The sequence below is a fragment of the Entelurus aequoreus genome, linkage group LG11, assembly GCF_033978785.1.
Source record: "Entelurus aequoreus isolate RoL-2023_Sb linkage group LG11, RoL_Eaeq_v1.1, whole genome shotgun sequence".
NCBI classification, from domain to species: Eukaryota; Metazoa; Chordata; class Actinopteri; order Syngnathiformes; family Syngnathidae; genus Entelurus; species Entelurus aequoreus.
Window position 1 is genome coordinate 5,779,950 of NC_084741.1, and position 20,423 is coordinate 5,800,372.

General features: G+C 39.0%; 1 protein-coding gene across 6 annotated transcripts in view; it reads right to left on the reverse strand.

Moving 5' to 3' along the window:
* Positions 1-20,423, reverse strand: part of iglon5 (IgLON family member 5) — a 354,636-nt gene that overhangs the window by 327,385 nt on the left and 6,828 nt on the right. For 5 of the 6 annotated variants that reach the window (XM_062062355.1, XM_062062350.1, XM_062062351.1 and 2 more), the window contains exon 1: positions 19,604-20,023. In XM_062062355.1, the coding sequence (XP_061918339.1) occupies positions 19,604-19,664 (61 nt within the window). In that variant the 5' untranslated portion in view covers positions 19,665-20,023. Of the gene's footprint in view, positions 1-19,603; positions 20,024-20,423 lie in introns of those variants that run through there. The other variant, XM_062062352.1, reaches the window with a different exon arrangement.

Genomic DNA, 20,423 nt, shown 5'->3' on the forward strand with positions numbered 1-20,423 from the left:
AAAAATACAACCTTAAAAATGATTTTAGGATTTTTAAACACATATACCTTTTTACCTTTCAAATTCCTTCCTCTTCTTTCCTGACAATTTAAATCAATGTTCAAGTAAATTTATTTTTTTTATTGTAAAGAATAATAAATACATTTTAATTTAATTCTTCATTTTAGCTTCTGTTTTTTCGACGAAAGAATATTTGTGAAATAAATCTAGAAAATCTGTAGAATCAAATTTAAATCTTATTTCAAAGTCTTTTGAATTTCTTTTAAAATTTTTGTTCTGGAAAATCTAGAAGAAATAATGATTTGTCTTTGTTAGAAATATAGCTTGGTCCAATTTGTTATATATTCTAACAAAGTGCAGATTGGATTTTAACCTATTTAAAACATGTCATCAAAATTCTAAAATTAATCTTAATCAGGAAAAATGACTAATGATGTTCCATAAATTCTTTTTTTAATTTTTTCAAAAACATTCGAATTAGCTAGTTTTTCTCTTCTTTTTTTCGGTTGAATTTTGAATTTTAAAGAGTCGAAATTGAAGATAAACTATGTTTCAAAATTTAATTGTCATTTTTTTTGTGTTTTCTCCTCTTTTAAACCGTTCAATTAAGTGTAAATATCATGAATTATTAATAATAACATAGAGTTAAAGGTAAATTGAGCAAATTGGCTATTTCTGGCAATTTATTTAAGTGTGTATCAAACTGGTAGCACTTCGCATTAATCACTACCGAAGAAGTAGCTCTTGGTTCAAAAAGGTTGGTGACCCCTGATTTAAGTTATGTACAGTACATGTATATGTACATGTAGATGCTGTATCGGGACAGTTTGAGCAGAAATATGTCATATAGGAATGAACTATACACAATAAAACTAACAAAATGCTGTGTCACATGAATGGTTTTTAAAGTATTCTTTGTGGAATGAAAAAACACAAGTAATGTCAAAAAAACAAAACATGGTGTTTACTTTTTGATAATAATATGAAACACAAAGCAGTTTGGCTGATGAAGATGAAGTCTAATAAACAAGCTTTGTTCTTCTCCAACGCCTCCTAGTGTCCTTAACAGTTTGATCAAACAATTAACAGGAGTGACGCCTCTCACATCGAATACACAATCTTCACAGCCTGCGTTCAGTTCAATGAGATGACAAAACATTTAGCTAGTATTGATGTTACTTGAACACTGATACAGTTAACTAAAGGAGGAGTGAACATCCCAGTAAACGAACTAAAGACTTTCTAAACAACTTGTGACAACGTTCACGACACATCGCCTGCTGCATGTTTCCTCACATCGTTAAATCTCAGCCAAAGCAGCGGATGAACGCTGTATTGAGAAAATAAAAGCAAAATCAAATAGTTTTCTCCTTGGCTGTATACTTTTAGCGTGGGGACAATATTGTCCACACCTGTCTCCATCTAAACACGGCAGCGCGCTCTTAAACACACGGCGGGGAAGCGAGGGAAAATGACGTTAAATCAAGCGCTTGTCAGGGTTTCAAATTCCTTAAAATAAAAAACGTGCTCTGTTATGCAAAATAAAAGTGTCCACAGGCCTTTAACACGCGAAGTCCCAGAGAAGGGTCAATTGACATTTTTACCTAGAAAACACACAAGAGGGTCATTTGACCCCTAGTCCCCCCTGTGGACACTCCTTTTGTTATGAAAATGTGGCTGTTAGTGGCACACGGCAGGGGGCCACTTGAGCCTGTGTGGGGGAGGGGACCTTACAGCTCAAGCTTTAGTTCTGAGGTAGGTTGTGTGTGTTTTTGCAAGGATCAACAGAATGAAGGGATCAACACTCTGACATTTATTGTTAAAAAAAATACAAAACAAAACATATTTACAAAGAATGAAAAAGCAACTGTTTTCCCAGTTTTGGTGTGGAGGGTTGTTGCAGAAGCAATTGTTATTTTTGTGTGCCAAAAATAGTTTAAAAAAAAAAATTTACAAAGAAAAAAGCATATTTACAAAGAATGAAAAACCATGTCCATGTAAACGTGACTGACATACATTTGAGCAGTCACTCACAATCCTGGCACTGCCATTGCTCCTTTCGGCATTTCCCACATGTATAATTTTTCTGTCTACCTAGACAAACTGCCCCTAACAGCCTCATTACCATAACAAAATGAGTGATTAGTGTATTCGGGAAAAGCGTCGGGCCAAATGACCCCTCTCTGGGTCTTCTAGGTAGACAGAAAAATGCTGGGACTTCTAGTGTTAAGAAGTTAAAAGCTCAATGCAGGAATCTTCCAATATGTCTACTCTTGACTGTTTCCTCACATCATTAAATCTCAGCCACAGCAGCTGATGAACAATGTATTGAGAAAATAAGAGCAAAATCAAATAGTTTTCTCCTTGGCTGTATACTTTTAGCATGGGGACAATATTGTCCACACCTGTCTCCATCTAACCACGGCAGTGCGCTCTTAAACGCACGGCGGGGAAGCGAGGGAAGATGACGTTAAATCAAGCGCTAGTCAGGGTTCCAAATTCCTTAAAATAAAAAAGGTGCTCTGTTATGCAAAATAAAAGTGTCCACTGGCCTTTAAGAAGTTAAAAGCTCAATGCAGGAATCTTCCAATGTGTCTACTCTTGACTGTTTCCTCACATCATTAAATCTCAGCCACAGCAGCTGATGAACAATGTATTGAGAAAATAAAAGCAAAATCAAATAGTTTTCTCCTTGGCTGTATACTTTTTGCGTGGGGACAATATTGTCCACACCTGTCTCCATCTAAACACGGCAGCGCGCTCTTAAACGCACGGCGGGGAAGGGAGGGAAAATGACATTAAATCAAGCGCTAGTCAGGGTTCCAAATTCCTTAAAATAAAAAAGGTGCTCTGTTATGCAAAATAAAAGTGTCCACTGGCCTTTAAGAAGTTAAAAGCTCAATGCAGGAATCTTCCAATGTGTGTACTCTTGACTGTTGCGGTATAGTTTGGTTGGTAGAGCAGCCTGGCCAGCAACTTGAGGGTTGCAGGTTCGATCCCCGCATCGGCCATCCTAGTCACTGCCGTTGTGTCCTTGGGCAAGACACTTTACCCACCTGCTCCCAGTGCCACCCACACTAGTTTAAATGTAACTTAGATATTGGGTCTCACAACGTAAAGCGCTTTGAGTCACTTGAGAAAAAGCGCTATATAAATGTAATTCACTTCACTTCACAATTCACTTCACTGTTTCCTCACATCGTTGATGAACGATGTATTGAGAAAATAAAAGAAAAATCAAATAGCTTTCTCCTTGGCTGTATACTTTTAGCGTGGGGACAATATTGTCCACACCTGTCTCCATCTAACCGCGGCAGTGCGCTCTTAAACGCACGGCGGGGAAGCGAGGGAAGATGACGTCAAACCAAGCGCTTGGCTCCGTTTAGTCCGAGGAGCAAAGTCCGTGTAGTTGGTCCGCCATGATTTTTAAGCCAAACGACGCAAGTGTGCATGCGCCTGACTTTGTTTTCAGGAAGTAAGCAGTGTTGCCTAAAATGCTTTAATAAATGACAATTTTTCAGTAATTAAAAAAATTAGACGGTATTACTAACAGTCTGGAATTGTATCGCAGTTTATTATACTCTTTACTGTTACATCCCTAATTATAGCCATGGTCATTTAGGTTGTGTACTGTTTCTTTGCAGCAATGCACTTACCGGGATCAACTACTTCTCAGTTGACGGTCTTTTACTGTAGCTATTTAATAATTGCTCGTCATAGTTTTTTGTAGAGATGTCCGATAACATCGGCCGGCCGATATTATCGGCCGATAAATGCTTTAAAATGTAATATCGGAAATTATCGGTATCAGTGTTTTTTTTTATCGGTATCGTTTTTTTTTTGTTTTTTTTTAATTAAATTAACATAAAAAACACAAGATACACTTACAATTAGTGCACCAACCCAAAAAAAATTCACACAAAAGGGTTGTTTCCTTCTGTTATTAATATTCTGGTTCCTACATTATATATCAATATATATCAATACAGTCTGCAAGGGATACAGTCCGTAAGCACACATGATTGTGCGTGCTGCTGCTCCACTAATAGTACTAACCTTTAACAGTTAATTTTACTCATTTTCATTAATTACTAGTTTCTATGTAATTGATTTTATATTGTTTTACTTTCTTTTTTATTCAAGAAAATGTTTTTAATTTATTTATCTTATTTTATTTTATTAATTAAAAAAAAAAAGGACCTTATCTTCACTAAGGCTGCAGCTAACGATTATTTTTCTATCGATTAATCTATAGATTATTTTTTCGATTAATCGGTTAATCTATAGATTATTTTTTCGATTCATCTATAGATTATTTTTCCTTTTACCGATTATTTTTTTTATTCAAAATGAAGATGAAAAAATAAATGTAGGCCAGTTTTTTCAAAAGGCATTGCTTTTATTTACAAAAAAAAAAAGTATGGCCACTCAGTCAACATTGACAACAACATGACAAAATATTCTGTAACAATGTAAACATTTAAAACTTTTAACATTTAACAAAATTAAAAGTAGCTTATTTGCTTTTTAATGTGCAAATATAAAAGTAAACATCCAGTGCAAATCGTAATATTCTGCAATAGTATAAGCATTTCAAAAGTAAAAGTATTGCTTATTTTGCTTTAAAATGTGCAAAAATAAAGATAAACATCCAATACAAAAAAGTGCCAATCTAAATATTCTGGAGCACTGTAAACATTAAGTATTGCTTTTAAAATGTGCAAAATAAACATCCAGTCCAACACAGTACACAATAACCAATTCTACTCATTCCAGTGAGTGACTAACAGTTGTAATGAAGAAAGGTTAGCATGTCTACATGCTCTGGTTCTTTTCTTGTTTACAATATTCCCAGCAGCTGAAAATAAGCGCTCAGAAGGGGTCGATGTGGCTGGAACTGAGAGCTAATTACCGGTAGCCTTCACCTCAAGCCAGGACTGCGAGTGAGCTGAGCTCCAGTTTATATTCCTAGAAGGTCAACGGGCTCATAGTAGGGATGTGCGTATCGATCCTGTGGTATCGATATATCGATACTCACACGCTACTCATTTGGCATCACTTTTCTGAAAAAAGTATCGATATAAACCAAAAAACGGCGTGTGGGGGGTGCAAGCATCACTTTCAGATGTTTTTGATGACTTACTTAACTTACTATGTGCTGGGACACCCCTGTACCTGGCAGAGTATAGAGCTGGCCCAGTCACGTGACAGGAGACAGCGAATGAGCGTCGTCAACGTGCAACACACACACACACACACACACACACACACACACACACACACACACACACACACACACACACACACACACACACACACACACACACACACACACACACAGCCAGCCGACAGCGATGCAGCCAGGCATATCCAGTGTTGTCCAATTGTTGACTTAAAACAGGCATTGTTTTTTTGTTTTTTTAGTAATGTTTACTGAATATTTTTGTTTAAATGATTATCCTAAATTCAAATAATTTCCACACAGGGGAATTTACTGTTAGTTGAAAATTGCTTGAGTATTTAAAACAAGATAAGAAAGGGATAACATTTGGAGATTCTTCATCTTTGCATTAGTTTTATTTTTTTCCAAGAAAATCTTGAAATATATGATTGAATGTGATTTTGGTTTTAATCTGTAACATCATTTCTTACATTTCGAAAACATTAACCTATTTCATATTTCATTAATTGCTAATTATATCACAAACTTTAAAAAATAACTGCAGCTTCTTGCGATTCGGATTTGACAGTTAATTGGAAAGCCCTAATATCTAATTATTATTATATATAATTATTATTATATATAATATTTAATTTATTTTTCATATTTGTTATTTATTTTAATTTTACTTTTATTATATATTGACCATAATAAATGTGGTATAAATGGTCTGTATTTGTCTTGTGATTTGTCTTAAATAATAACAATAGTAATAATATTTTTGACTGACAAAAATTGCCAATAAGAAATTAATGGTATCGGTATCGATGAAAAGGCAAGATAAAGTATCGGTATCGTATCGAATCCTAAAAGTGTGGTATCGCCCATCCCTAGCTCATAGTGATGTTACTAGTAGTTGACTGGGAGGTGTTTATTATCATTTGGGGAGAGTCCGCTGCCTGATGCTCACCTGCTAAACACCTATCTGCTCCACGCTGAAGCGCTGACTACATGCGCTCTGAATACACACTGCTGATTGGCTGGTAACGTTTTGAATACGCACTGCTGATTGGCTGATAACGCTTTGTATAACGCTTTGTGTGTACCAATCAGATGGTTGTGTGGGTGGGACAATGCTGCGTGCTGAGACAGAGGCAGCCGCAGAAGGAGCGAAGCAGCTTGTTAAGACTTTAGCAGCTAAAGTTAGCTTTAGCTTAGAAACTCGTTCGGTACACACCCGTACCGAACCAAAAGCCCCGTACCGAAACGGTTCAATACAAAACACGTACCGTTACACCCCTAGCAGATACAAATGACACATTCATGTTTTTGTGTAATGATGACAACGTATACTCGCGCGGACGATTGACTAGTTGATGGTTTTCTTTTCAAATGCTCGTTCATAGCCGTTGTGCTGCCTATGCTATGATAGGCCATTTACGCTCGACACAGTGTGCATACAACAACATTATTAGGCCGTGTATTGAAATACTCCCACACTTTTGACCACTTTTGACCACTTTTGGCGTGATTTTTCCCCCCTCGCTCGCACAGTCTGCTTTGCGCTCCGCCATGACGGTAGTGTGACGTAAATATGCGACGCGTCGACGCACAAAAACGCCGTCGACGTATTTACGTAACCGATGACGTCGACTACGTCGACGCGTCGTTTCAGCCTTAATCTTCACCATACCTGGTTGTCCAAATTAGGCATAATAATGTGTTAATTCCACAACTGTATATATCAGTATCGGTATCGGTTGATATCGGTATCGGTAATTAAAGAGTTGGACAATATCGGAATATCGGATATCGGCAAAAAGCCATTATCGGACATCCCTAGTTTTTTGGAGTCATTTTTTACAAAGTACTCAGTATCGATCACAAAGACATTTGGTACCAAATGGTTGGACATTAGGAGTTCATCCGTAATCGTCCTCGTTTTTGGGAACGCTAATGAGGCTCCGATTCGTATCCTTCTCCTTGAGACCCGGACGTCTCCGTGCTGAATATTTATCACTGAAGTCATGGCGGCTTTTACTCCCTAAATCATTTCCGCAACCAAATAAGTGCAGCGATTCCATGGAAATATTAAAGCCTGATGAGTCATCGTGTCTGACATCCATTCAAGAATATCTGGATTCATTTGAAACTGATTAAAAGATTGAAAAAAATAAAAAAAAGGAGAAATCTCAAGCGGCAATAATGGCCTTACTTTGCGCCGCCTTGTAAAACTGTCAGCATGACGAACGAGCGCTCTTATTGTTTTCCCATCTTCTAGTTTTGGGCGAAAAAGTTGGTTGCTTGTCAGCGAGGTGACGCCTGATGCCAGAAAACGCTCAGATGTCGGGACGCACTGCAGAAATAAGAGGGGGCGGCTCCTGGGAGACCCTCAAAGCTGGCTAACCCGTCAACTCTTGTCCCTGCCACGTTTGACTCGGGATGGCGGCGCTCTTTGCTCGCAAAGCTGCCAGGGAGGAGAAGCCGAGACAAGATGGAGGATTTGACAGCGAGGAACCTCCAGATTAGAAGCAGCAGGCATCTGTTGATGCTGGCACCGCCTTCCTCCTCCTTCCTCTTCCTCCTCCTCCTCCTCCTCCTCCTCTTCTGCACGCCAACACTTTTGATCCAGCCTCTGTGAGCACGCTCACTAAGACTCACATATGTCGCTTAAACCGGCGGCACGGCGTCCTACAGAGCGACTGGCGGCCATGTGGGAGGGGCCTAAATGTTACAGGAAGTAAGGCCGATTGACACAATCGATATCAATGTGAAATGCGTTCCATAAGCTATAATACGCCGGACAGTCGAACCTCGGATTCAGGAGGAACAGTGTGGTTTTCGTTCTGGTCGTGGAACTGTGGACCAGCTCTATACTCTGGGCAGGGTCCTTGAGGGTGCATGGGAGTTTGCCCAACCAGTCTACATGTGCTTTGTGGACTTGGAGAAGGCATTCCACCGTGTCCCTCGGGAGGTCCTGTGGGGAGTGCTCAGAGAGTATGGGGTATCGGACTGTCTGATTGTGGCGGTCCGCTCCCTGTACGATCAGTGTCAGAACTTGGTCCGCATTTCCGGCAGTAAGTCGGACACGTTTCCAGTGAGGGTTGGACTCCGCCAAGGCTGCCCTTTGTCACCCATTCTGTTCAGAACTTTTATGGACAGAATTTCTAGGCGCAGTCAAGGCGTTGAGGGGATCTGGTTTGGTGGCTGCAGGATTAGGTCTCTGCTTTTTGCAGATGATGTAGTCCTGATGGCTTCATCTGGCCAGGATCTTCAGCTCCCAGTGGATCGGTTCGCAGCCGAGTGTGAAGCGACTGGGATGAGAATCAGCACCTCCAAGTCCGAGTCCATGGTTCTTGCCCGGAAAAGGGTGGAGTGCCATCTCCGGGTTGGGGAGGAGACCCTGCCCCAAGTGGAGGAGTTCAAGTACCTAGGAGTCTTGTTCACGAGTGAGGGAAGAGTGGATGGTGAGATCGACAGGCGGATCGGTGCGGCGTCTTCAGTAATGCGGACGCTGTATCGATCCGTTGTGGTGAAGAAGGAGCTGAGCCGGAAGGCAAAGCTCTCAATTTACCGGTCGATCTACGTTCCCATCCTCACCTATGGTCATGAGCTTTGGGTCATGACCGAAAGGACAAGATCACGGGTACAAGCGGCCGAAATGAGTTTCCTCCGCCGGGTGGCGGGGCTCTCCCTTAGAGATAGGGTGAGAAGCTCTGTCATCCGGGGGGAGCTCAAAGTAAAGCCACTGCTCCTCCACATCGAGAGGAGCCAGTTGAGGTGGTTCGGGCATCTGGTCAGGATGCCACCCGAACGCCTCCCTAGGGAGGTGTTTAGGGCACGTCCAACCGGTAGGAGGCCACGGGGAAGACCCAGGACACGTTGGGAAGACTATGTCTCCCGGCTGGCCTGGGAACGCCTCGGGATCCCCCGGGAGGCGAAGTGGCTGGGGAGAGGGAAGTCTGGGCTTCCCTGCTTAGGCTGCTGCCCCCCGCGACCCGACCTCGGATAAGCGGAAGAAGATGGATGGATGGATGGAAGCTATAATACACAGTACAGGCCAAAAGTTTGGACACACCTTCTCCTCATTCAATGTTTATTTCCATGACTATTTACCTTGTAGATTTCACGTCAAAACTATGAATGAACACACGTGGAGTTGTGTACTTGACAAAAAAAAGGTGAAATAAACATGCTTATTCAAAATAGCCACCCTTTGCGCTGATGACTTTTTCGCACACTCTTAGCATTCTCTCCGTGAGCTTCAAGAGGTAGTCACCTGAAAGGGTTCTCATTCCACAGGTGTCATCGTTTTGATGTGACAATCTACAATGTAAATAGTCATGAAAATAAAGAAAACACATAAAAGTGAGAAGGTGTGTCCAAACTTTTGGCCTGTACTGTGTATCGATATTAATAACAATTCGAAGAAACCAGAAATTATAAAGCAAGATTAGTTTCACTAAGTCACCATTTTTTTAATTTCAATTGAATAGACTGCAAAGACAAGATATTTCATGTTCACACTGAGAAACTTTGTTTGGGTTTTTTTTTTTTTGCAAATAATCATGAAGTTAGAATGTAATGGCAGCAACACATTGCAAAAAAGGCATTTTCACCAGTGTGTTACATGGCCTTTCCTTTTAACAACACTCAGTAAAGGTTTGGGAACTGAGGAGACACATTTTTTAAGTGGAATTCTTTCCCATTCTTGCTTGATGTACAGCTTAAGTTGTTCAACAGTCTCCCTTCTCATATTTTAGCCTTCACACATTTTCAATGTCTGGACTACAGGCAGGCCAGTCTAGTACCCGCACTCTTTACTATGAAGCCACACTGTTGTAACACCCAGTGGCTTGGCATTGTCTTGCTGAAATAAGCAGGGGCGTCCATGATAACAACATATATTGCTCCAAAAGCTGTGTGTACCTTTCAGCATTAATGGTGCCTTCACAGATGTGTAAGTTACCCATGTCTTGGGCACTAATACACCCCCATACCATCACACATGCTGCCTTTTACACTTTCACCCTAGAACAAGGGTCACCAACCTTTTTGAAAGCAAGAGCTACTTCTTGGGTACTGATTAATGCGAAGGGCTACCAGTTTGATACACACTTAAATAAATTGCCAGAAATAGCCAATTTGCTCAATTTACCTTTAACTCTATGTTATTATTAATAATTAATGATATTTACACTTAATTGAACGGTTTAAAAGAGGAGAAAACACAAAAAAAATGACAATAAAATTTTGAAACATAGTTTATCTTCAATTTCGACTCTTTAAAATTCAAAATTCCACCGAAAAAAAGAAGAGAAAAATTAGCTAATTTGAATCTTTTTGAAAAAATTAAAAAAATAATTTATGGAACATCATTAGTAATTTTTCCTGATTAAGATTAATTTTAGAATTTTGATGACATGTTTTAAATAGGTTAAAATCCAATCTACACTTTGTTAGAATATATAACAAATTGGACCAAGCTATATTTCTAACAAAGACAAATCATTATTTCTTCTAGATTTTCCAGAACAAAAATTTTAAAAGAAATTCAAAAGACTTTGAAATAAGATTTAAATTTGATTCTACAGATTTTCTAAATTTGCCAGAATAGTTTTTTTGAATTTTAATCATAATAAGTTTGAAGAAATATTTCACAAATATTCTTCGTCGAAAAAACAGAAGCTAAAATGAAGAATTAAATTAAAATTTATTTATTATTATTTACAATAAAATAAATACATTTACTTGAACATTGATTTAAATTGTCAGGAAAGAAGAGGAAGGAATTTGAAAGGTAAAAAAGGTATATGTGTTTAAAACTCCTAAAATCATTTTTAAGGTTGTATTTTATCTCTAAAATTGTCTTTCTGAAAGTTATAAAAAGCAAAGTAAAAAATTTATGAATATATTTAAACAAGTGAAGACCAAGTCTTTAAAATATTTTCTTGGATTTTCGAATTCTATTTGAGTTTTGTCTCTCTTAGAATTAAAAATGTCGAGCAAAGCGAGACCAGCTTGCTAGTAAATAAATACAATTTAAAAAATAGAGGCAGCTCACTGGTAAGTGCTGCTATTTGAGCTATTTTTAGAACAGGCCCGCGGGCTACTCATCTGGTCCTTACGGGCTACCTGGTGCCCGCGAGCACCGCGTTGGTGACCCCTGCCCTAGAACAATCTGGGTGGTTCTTTTCAGTTTCCAAAAACAATTTGAAATGTCGTCAGACCACAGAACACTTTTCCACTTTGCATCAGTCCATCTTAGATGAGCTCGGGCCCAGCGAAGTGTTTCTGGGTGTTGTTGATAAATGGCTTTGGCTTTGCATTGTAGAGTTTCAACTTGCACTTACAGATGTAGCGACCAACTGTAGTTACTGACAGTGGTTTTCTGACGTGTTCCTGAGCCCATGTGGTGATATCCTTTACACACTGATGTCGCTTTTTGATGCGGTAGCCCCCGAGGGATCCGAGGTGCGCAATATCATGGCTTACGTGCAGTGATTTCTCCAGATTCTCTGAATCTTTTGATGATATTACGGAGCGTAGATGGTGAAATCCCTAAATTCCTTGCTAATAGCTGGTTGAGAAATGTTGTTCTTAAACAATTTGCTCAGGCATTTGTCGACAAAGTGGTGACCCTCGCCCCCGTCCTTGTTTGTGAACGACTGAGCATTTCATGGAAGCTGCTTTTATACCCAATCATGGCACCCACATGTTCCCAATTAGCCTGTTCACCTGTGGGATAAGTAATTTTTGCCACTTGTGCCAGCTTTTTTGAAACATGTCGCAGGCATCAACTTCCAAATGAGCTAATATTTGCAGAAAAAAACAAAGTTTCTCAGTGTGAACATGAAATATCTTGTCTTTGCAGTCTATTCAATTGAATATAAATTGAACAGGATTCTCTTTTTATTTACCATTTACACAACGTGACAACTTCACTGCTTTTGGGGTTTGTACATTATTGTGTCTTTAAATTTTTTTAAAAGTAAAATAGGGACTTTTGTCAAGGCCAGAACCCAAATATTCACCTTTCCATTGTTTATTATGAGGAACTCTGCTGCACTATATAAACCTTTCCATTGACGAACCTTGTTCAAGAGCCAATTGGGTTGGTAAAGCGAGGTTCTAGCGTATAAGTATTGATTGATTGATTGATAAGTGGAGTATAAATCAGGCCGTCTTCTTACAACATGCGAGCAGCGAGGGGTCTTGCAGAAGAGCCACAGAGAGCTGAGATGCAATCATTGTGTGCCCACTGAGTTTATTGTGTTTGTGTGCATCCTGCAGCGCCGTCCTATCCATCTGCTGTCCGCCACCAAGCATGACCGGCCGGCCCCTCGCTCCCCGGGGGGGGGGGGGGGGGGGGGGGGGTTGGGGGCTCGGAGGCAGGAGGCCGACCACTGCTGGTTGTTAACCTCACATCTTATTGCACTGACACATCAATTACTGCTATTAAGGGTCGGGGTAATTTATTTATATAGTAATTTCCCACAGGATGGAGGCGGGGACTAATTGCGGCAGGTGTGTGTGTGTGTGTGTGTGTGTGTGTGTGTGTGGTTTGTGTTTTTTTTTTTTTTGCATGGCGTGCGTAGATGAAGAGTTGGGGGCGTCAGCGTAATTACAGAGCAATGCTGAGTATGTCTTGCAAAACTAATAAAGGCGGGGACATCCCACAGCACGGAGCGGCGCTCGGGGACGATATGATGACGGATGGGGGAGGACTCAGCTGGATTTCATTTGGCGCTAAGCAAAAGTGGGTCAGATTCACTTGAAGAACTTTGAATCGACTCACTTTTGAAGCAGGCAGGTCGAAGGCCACAATGAAGTTGACAATGACACATTGTGTCGCTATAAAGTGCCTTTGTTTTGATACTAAGTCCCTGAATGCACCACACTTATATTTGAACCTTTCTTCTAACACATTCAGGTAAATAACTTTTCCTTTCACTATCATTATTTTGAGAAGTGCAGCATCTTCCACAGTGGATATTTTATTTTTGGTCTTTTTCTTTTGTCAGGGTTTCAAATTCCTTAGGCTTGTGTTTAGTCTGCAACCGGGCGAGATGTCACATGCATCACAGGTACTGGAATATGGCACCGTTTGATTTTGCGTCAATCTATACCTGGTAGTAGCAAGTAATTCGGTTGGTGCAAAATTCGGTACCCACCAGCGATTCCCAAGTTTGTTAGAAATCATGATTTTTGACAAGTTCACATACACGAATAGTAGGGGCATACTTGCCAACCCTCCCGTTTTTAGCGGGAGAATCCCGGTATTCAGCGCCTCTCCCGACAACCTCCCGGCGAGATTTTCTCCCGACAAACTCCCGGTATTCAGCGCCTCTCCCGACAACCTCCCGGCGGAGATTTTCTCCCGACAAACTCCCGGTATTCAGCCGGAGCTGGAGGCCACGCCCCCTCCAGCTCAATGCGGACCTGAGACTGAGTGGGGACAGCCTGTTCTCACGTCCGCTTTCCCACAATATAAACAGCTTGCCTGCCCAATGAACGGAGAAGTTAAACAGGAAAATACTGCCATCTAATGGATAGCCACCGGAAACACTGAAATTCAAGTTTTTTTTTGTTTTTTTCTATGTAAATAAAATACATTATATATATATATATATATATATATATATATATATATATATATATATATATATATATATATATATATATATATATATATATATATATATATATATATATATATGAAATACTCAAGTTGGTGAATTCTAGCTGTAAATAACCACGCCCCCAACCACGCCCCCCCCCCCCCCCACCCCCCACCCCCGACCAAGACTTTAGCTAAGGCGGCTACTTAATATGTCCGTGTGGAAACTCGTTCGGTACACCTCCGAACCGAACTGAAAACCCCGTACCGAAACGGTTCAATACAAATACACGTACCGTTACACCCCTAACGAGTAGGTGATAATGTTATCGTTTAAAAGACTGTAGTGTAAAACATGTATGATAAATGACAAAATACAGTAAAGTCGGCTTATGGGATGTCCAAACTATGGTCTTCACGGGTCAAGTGCAGCCCGCCAGCGTCTCCGGTTTGTTCTGCGAGAGGTCACGGTATTGATAAGGAATCTGTTTCCAATTTAACTTCAAACATCAGACAGTCTAATTGCCGCAAATTTGCCACCATCTTAAAGTCACCGCGTATTAAGTCAGGCCAATGACCATGATTTGGAAGTGAAGAAAGCACAGCATTCACTTATATGACCCGATCCAAACAACCTTCCCTAGTCATGGCAAACACCAAAAAATGCAACCAAACAAAAAGTCAACATATTTGCTCACAAAACGTTGTGATATTATAAAACATGTCCTAGCATCACAAGTAATTCATAATTACACCACTTTGAATCCATTACTTTTTAGACGGAAATAAAAACAATGACAACATAAAGGAAGTAGTTGAAAGCTTCAATAATTATTTTGTAAATATTGGACCAAAATTGGAAGAAAGGATTCCAGACCCAGTTCCAATTGAGGACTATAATGATACCATAGAGCGAAATCCCAACTCCATGTTCCTCAGTAATGTGACACAGGAGGAAAATAGTTACAATCGTGAAAAAATGTAAATCTAAGACTTCAACTGATTGTAATGGAATTGATATGGATATGATAAAAAAGGTTATAGAAGAGATCTCAGGACCATTAATGTATATTAGTAACATATCATTTCAAACAGGTACATTTCCAAACAAAATGAAAATAGCTAAAGTTGCACCAATTTATAAGACTGGAGATAAACATCAATTTACAAATTATAGACCTGTTTCTTTACTTCCACAATTTTCTAAAATCATTGAAAAACTGTTTAATAACAGATTAGAGAGTTTCATAAATAAAAATAGAATACTCGAAGAGAACCAATATGGATACAGAGCTAATGTTTCAACTTCAATGGCTTTAATTGAAATTACAGAAGAAATTACCAATGCAATAGACAGTAAAAAATGTGCAGCAGCAGTTTTTTATGGATCTAACTAAAGCATTTGACACAATTAATCACAATATTTTAATCAAAAAACTAGAACGATATGGCATCAGAGGGTTAGTCTTAAACTGGATAAGAAGTTATCTAACGAACAGGAAACAATACGTGAAGCTAGGCGAACACACGTCTACAACGCTAAATATATCCTGTGGTGTACCTCAGGGATCAATACTAGGACCTAAATTATTCAATCTCTATATAAATGACATTTGTAAAGTTACAAAAGATTTAAAGTTAGTATTATTTGCGGATGATACAACAGCGTTTTGTTCAGGAGAGAACACACAGGAGATAATACAAATAATAGCAGAAGAAATTAACAAATTAAAAAGATGGTTTGACAAAAACAGACTATCGTTGAATCTTAGTAAAACTAAAATAATGCTATTTGGTAATAGTAGAAGAGAAAGTCAAACACAAATACAAATAGACGGAATAGAAATTGAAAGAGTAAATGAAACCAAATTTCTAGGTATAATGATTGATGATAAATTGAACTGGAAATCTCACGTAAAAAATATACAACATAAAGTTGCAAGAAACACGTCAATAATGAATAAAGCAAAACATGTTCTAGACAAAAAATCACTTCATAGTCTATACTGCTCACTAGTGTTACCATATCTGAGCTACTGTGTAGAAATATGGGGAAATAATTACAAAAGTACACTTCATTCATTAACGGTGTTACAAAAAAGATCAGTTAGAATAATACATAATGTTGGATATAGAGAACATACAAATCCTTTATTTATTGAATCAAAGATACTGAAATTCCACGACATAGTGAATTTGCAAACAGCTAAAATGATGCACAAAGCAAACTATAACCTGCTACCCAAGAATATACAACAATTCTTCTCAACAAAAGAGGAGAAATATAATCTTAGAGAAAAATGTAATTTAAAACATTTGTACGCACGTACAACACTTAAGACCTTCAGTATATCAATATGTGGAATTAAATTATGGAATGGATTAAGCAAAGCAATCAAACAATGTACTAATATGATCCACTTCAAGAAACTCTTCAAACTTAAAGTGTTTACAAAGTACAAAGAAGAAGAACCATGACAAACATTTTCAATTTATTTCATCCATCCATTCATTCATTCTTAAAGTAATCTTACTTATCTCATCATATGAAATATGACTTTCTTCACCAATTATTATTATTAAATTCTTACTATTATTTATTTATTTATTTTTATTGTGATTACATATGGAGTTTATTGTGAAAAAATTGAGAACAGGAAGTGAATAAAAAAAGTTTCAGCAACTGTTATGTAAAGAAAAGGGGTAGGATTAAATAAGCTCTGCTTCTTCCTACTCCTTTTCGAACATGTTGAAAAGAGAAACTGGAAATTGTGATGTATCATGTTGTATGCTTGCATGTTCGAAATAAACTCAAACTCAAACTCAAACTCAAACAATGTATGATGGGAAAAATGCAAAACACTCTCTACATGTATCCACGTTTGGCGCATTTTTGCCTCCGACTGCCATATTTAAATGTAAGGTAGTGGAGATTGTCACACAGCTGTGTTCCTTATTCAGTTAGCATACATCTTTTATGCACATTTTTCACCTCTAAACATTCAAAAAGGGTCATTTTCTGCACTTTTTTGCCATTTCCAGTCGTCGTTCTGTACGTAGCTCCTCCTAGATATTTCATCCCGTTGTTTTCGAACTTCACCCAGACAGATAAGACGTACGGGGGATGCTAAATGTCGAAGTGTTTAGGTTTTTATTATAGGATGACCGAGTTTGTCCTTCTCCAAAGAGCGTCAAAAAGTCAGAACTTAAATCGTACGCAACTAGTTAGCCTGCGGGAAAAAAAAAGTCAGCTCAGTCAACGGAATTCTACCATAAAGTTTACAGAGGTCGTTTTTACGTCAACATTCTGGTGACTGAGCTGCCAGTTTTTTACCGGAAAATCTATCTCCATTTTTTTTACAGTGCATGGCTAATTGGAAAACGGTACCACAGTTATTTTTATGGTAGCATTTTGGCAACTGAGCTGCCATTTTTTTATATAAAAATCCATGGTAATTTTTTACAGTACATTACTGTTAGTAAAAAATCTACCACAATTATTTATTATGTTATAAATATTTAGTAGCCACCCTTTGGCGCGGCAGACAATACAAATAATAATTGGAGCATTCACACAATAATAATAGTAATTGGAGCATTCACACAATAATAATAATAATTGGCGCATTCACACAATAAAAATAATAATTGGAGCATTCACACAATAAAAATAGTAATTGGAGCATTCACACAATAATAATAATTGGAGCATTCACACAATAATAATAGTAATTGGAGCATTCGCACAATAATAATAATAACTGAGCATTCACACAATAATAATAATAATAATAATAATTGGAGCATTCACACAATAATAATAGTAATTGGAGCATTCACACAATAATAATAGCAATTGGAGCATTCACACAATAATAATAATAATTGGAGCATTCACACGATAAAAATAGTAATTGGAGCATTCACACAATAAAAACAATTGGAGCATCCACACAATAATAATAATAAATGGAGCATTCACACAATAATAATAATAAAAGGAGCATTCACACAATAATAATAATAATTGGAGAATTCACACAATAATAATAGTAATTGAAGCATTCACACAATAATAATAATTGGAGCAGTCACACAATAAAAATAATAATTTGAGCCTTCACACAATAATAATAGTAATTGGAGCATTCGCACAATAAAAATAATAATTGGAGCATTCACACAATAATAATAATTGGAGCATTCGCACAATAAAAATAATTGGAGCATTCACACAATAATAATAGTGATTGGAGCATTCGCACAATAATAATAATAGTTGGAGCATTCACACAATAATAATAATTAATGGAGCATTCACACAATAATAATAACAATTTGAGCATTCACACAATAATAATAACAATTGGAGCATTCACGCAATAAAAATAATAATTGGAGCATTCACACAATACAAATAGTAATTGGAGCATTCACACAATAAAAATAATTGGAGCATTCACACAATAATAAATGGAGCATTCGCACAATAATAATGATAAATGGAGCATTCACACAGTAATAATAATAAAAGGAGCATTCACACAATAATAATAATAATAATAATAATAATAATAATAATAATAATAATAATAATTGGAGCATTCACACAATAATAATAATAATAATAATAATAATAATAATTGGAGCATTCACACAATAATAATAGTAATTGAAGCATTCACACGATAATAATAATAATTGGAGCATTCACACAATAAAAATAATAATTTGAGTATTCACACAATAATAATAGTAATTGGAGCATTCGCACAATAAAAATAATTGGAACATTCACACAATAATAATAGTAATTGGAGCATTCGCACAATAATAATAATAGTTGGAGCATTCACACAATTATAATAGTAATTGAAGCATTCACACAATAATAATAATAGTTGGAGCATTCACACAATAATAATAGTAATAAATGGAGCATTCACACAATAATAATAATAATAATTGGAGCATTCACACAATAATAATAACAATTGGAGCATTCACACTATAATAATAATAATTGGAACATTCACACAATAATAATAATAATAATAATAATAATAATAATAATAATAATAATAATTGGAACATTCGCACAATAATAATAATTGGACACTGACACGACGGGCCAAATCGGGCCCGCAGGCCCCACTTTGGGCATCCCTGACTTTGGGCATGACGTGAAAATGCTGCAATGGTGTGGATGCAATTTAACTCAAACGTCCTCTGCAGGTAGAGCAACCCCGACCCATGATGCTGCACCTTTGACCCCCGCTGCTGCCTCCCCGTCACCATGCGTCACCCTTTGTCCCTGGCGACCTTCTTCTTCTTCTTCTTCTTGTTTACGTGTGGCTTTTTGGGTTTTCTTTAGGGAGACAACTCTGCATCCTGCACGCAACTACACTTGACACACACACACACACACACACACACACACACACACACACACACACACACACACACACACACACACACACACACACACACACACACACACACACACACACACACACACACACACACACACACACACACACACCCTGCCCGCCACGCAGTGCGCGCCGGATGGCCGGTCATTCGTGTCACGTACAAAGCCCACCCGAGGACCCTCCAGTCTGTTATTTTTGCTCCGAGTGAGCATCTTAACATGCAGCACCCGTTGCACTCTTTGCTTGATGGATGTGCGCGCGCAGCGTCGCCCAGTATGCGCGGAGCAGACGCACAGGTGCAAAAAAAAAAAAAAGGTACAAGAGCGCTATTATTAGTATTCACCTCCACGCCGAATACAAAGTGCACGCGTGTCGTCCACGCCAACTTACCTTTGCCCGCCAGGACCAGGACCAAGCCGGCCAAGGTGTTCCACAAAAGGGGGCAGCCCATGGTGAGGATGACGGAGTTCTTCTTCTTGTAATTATTCCCAAATGGATCTTCTTCTTACACGTGAACGCAGCCGAACGTCAGCCCGGTCCACCTGTCGCCTGTTCCCACGCGGGGGGAGTCCACGCGTTGTTTGTGTCGCTGGCAAAACGTCAGCAAAGATAAAAACAACAAGTCCGCGGTCCCAGTTTGGTGCTCACTCCGGTTGAGGTGAAGGTTCTTGGGGAGGAGAAAAAAAAAGAGAAAAGCGTCAAAACTTGACATGGACGTGTTTTAGTGGGTGCTGCTTCCTCCGTGGGAGTGTGTGTGTGTGCGTGTGTGTGTGTGTGTGTGTGCGTGTGTGTTGGTATGCAGCGCACCACGTCGCCTCTCAACCCGCAGCACAGCACGCCGAGCGCGCACAAGGAGCCCGGCGGTGAGTGGCAACTCCGCCAAGGAGCCTCCGCCAATCAGCGTGGGGATGCAGCGTGGAGGGGGCGGGGCTTTCAATTACAGGGGCCGGGCAAGGAGGATGTCGTCGGCCAATCAGGGGCGTGCGCGATGCGTGTGGTGGGGAGGGGAGGGGGGGTGTGAGGGGGGTTAATGCCGTGATTTATAGCCAGGACTGTTGGCGCCGCAGTACTCAGAGACAACACGCCACGGGGGGGAGACACGCGTCAGGATTGAGGGGGCGGGGAAAGGAGGTCGGATGGGGCAGGTGGACTCAGGTGTGTGCAGGCGGAAGAAGATGAATACATTCTGGTGGCAGTTTGATATGATCCC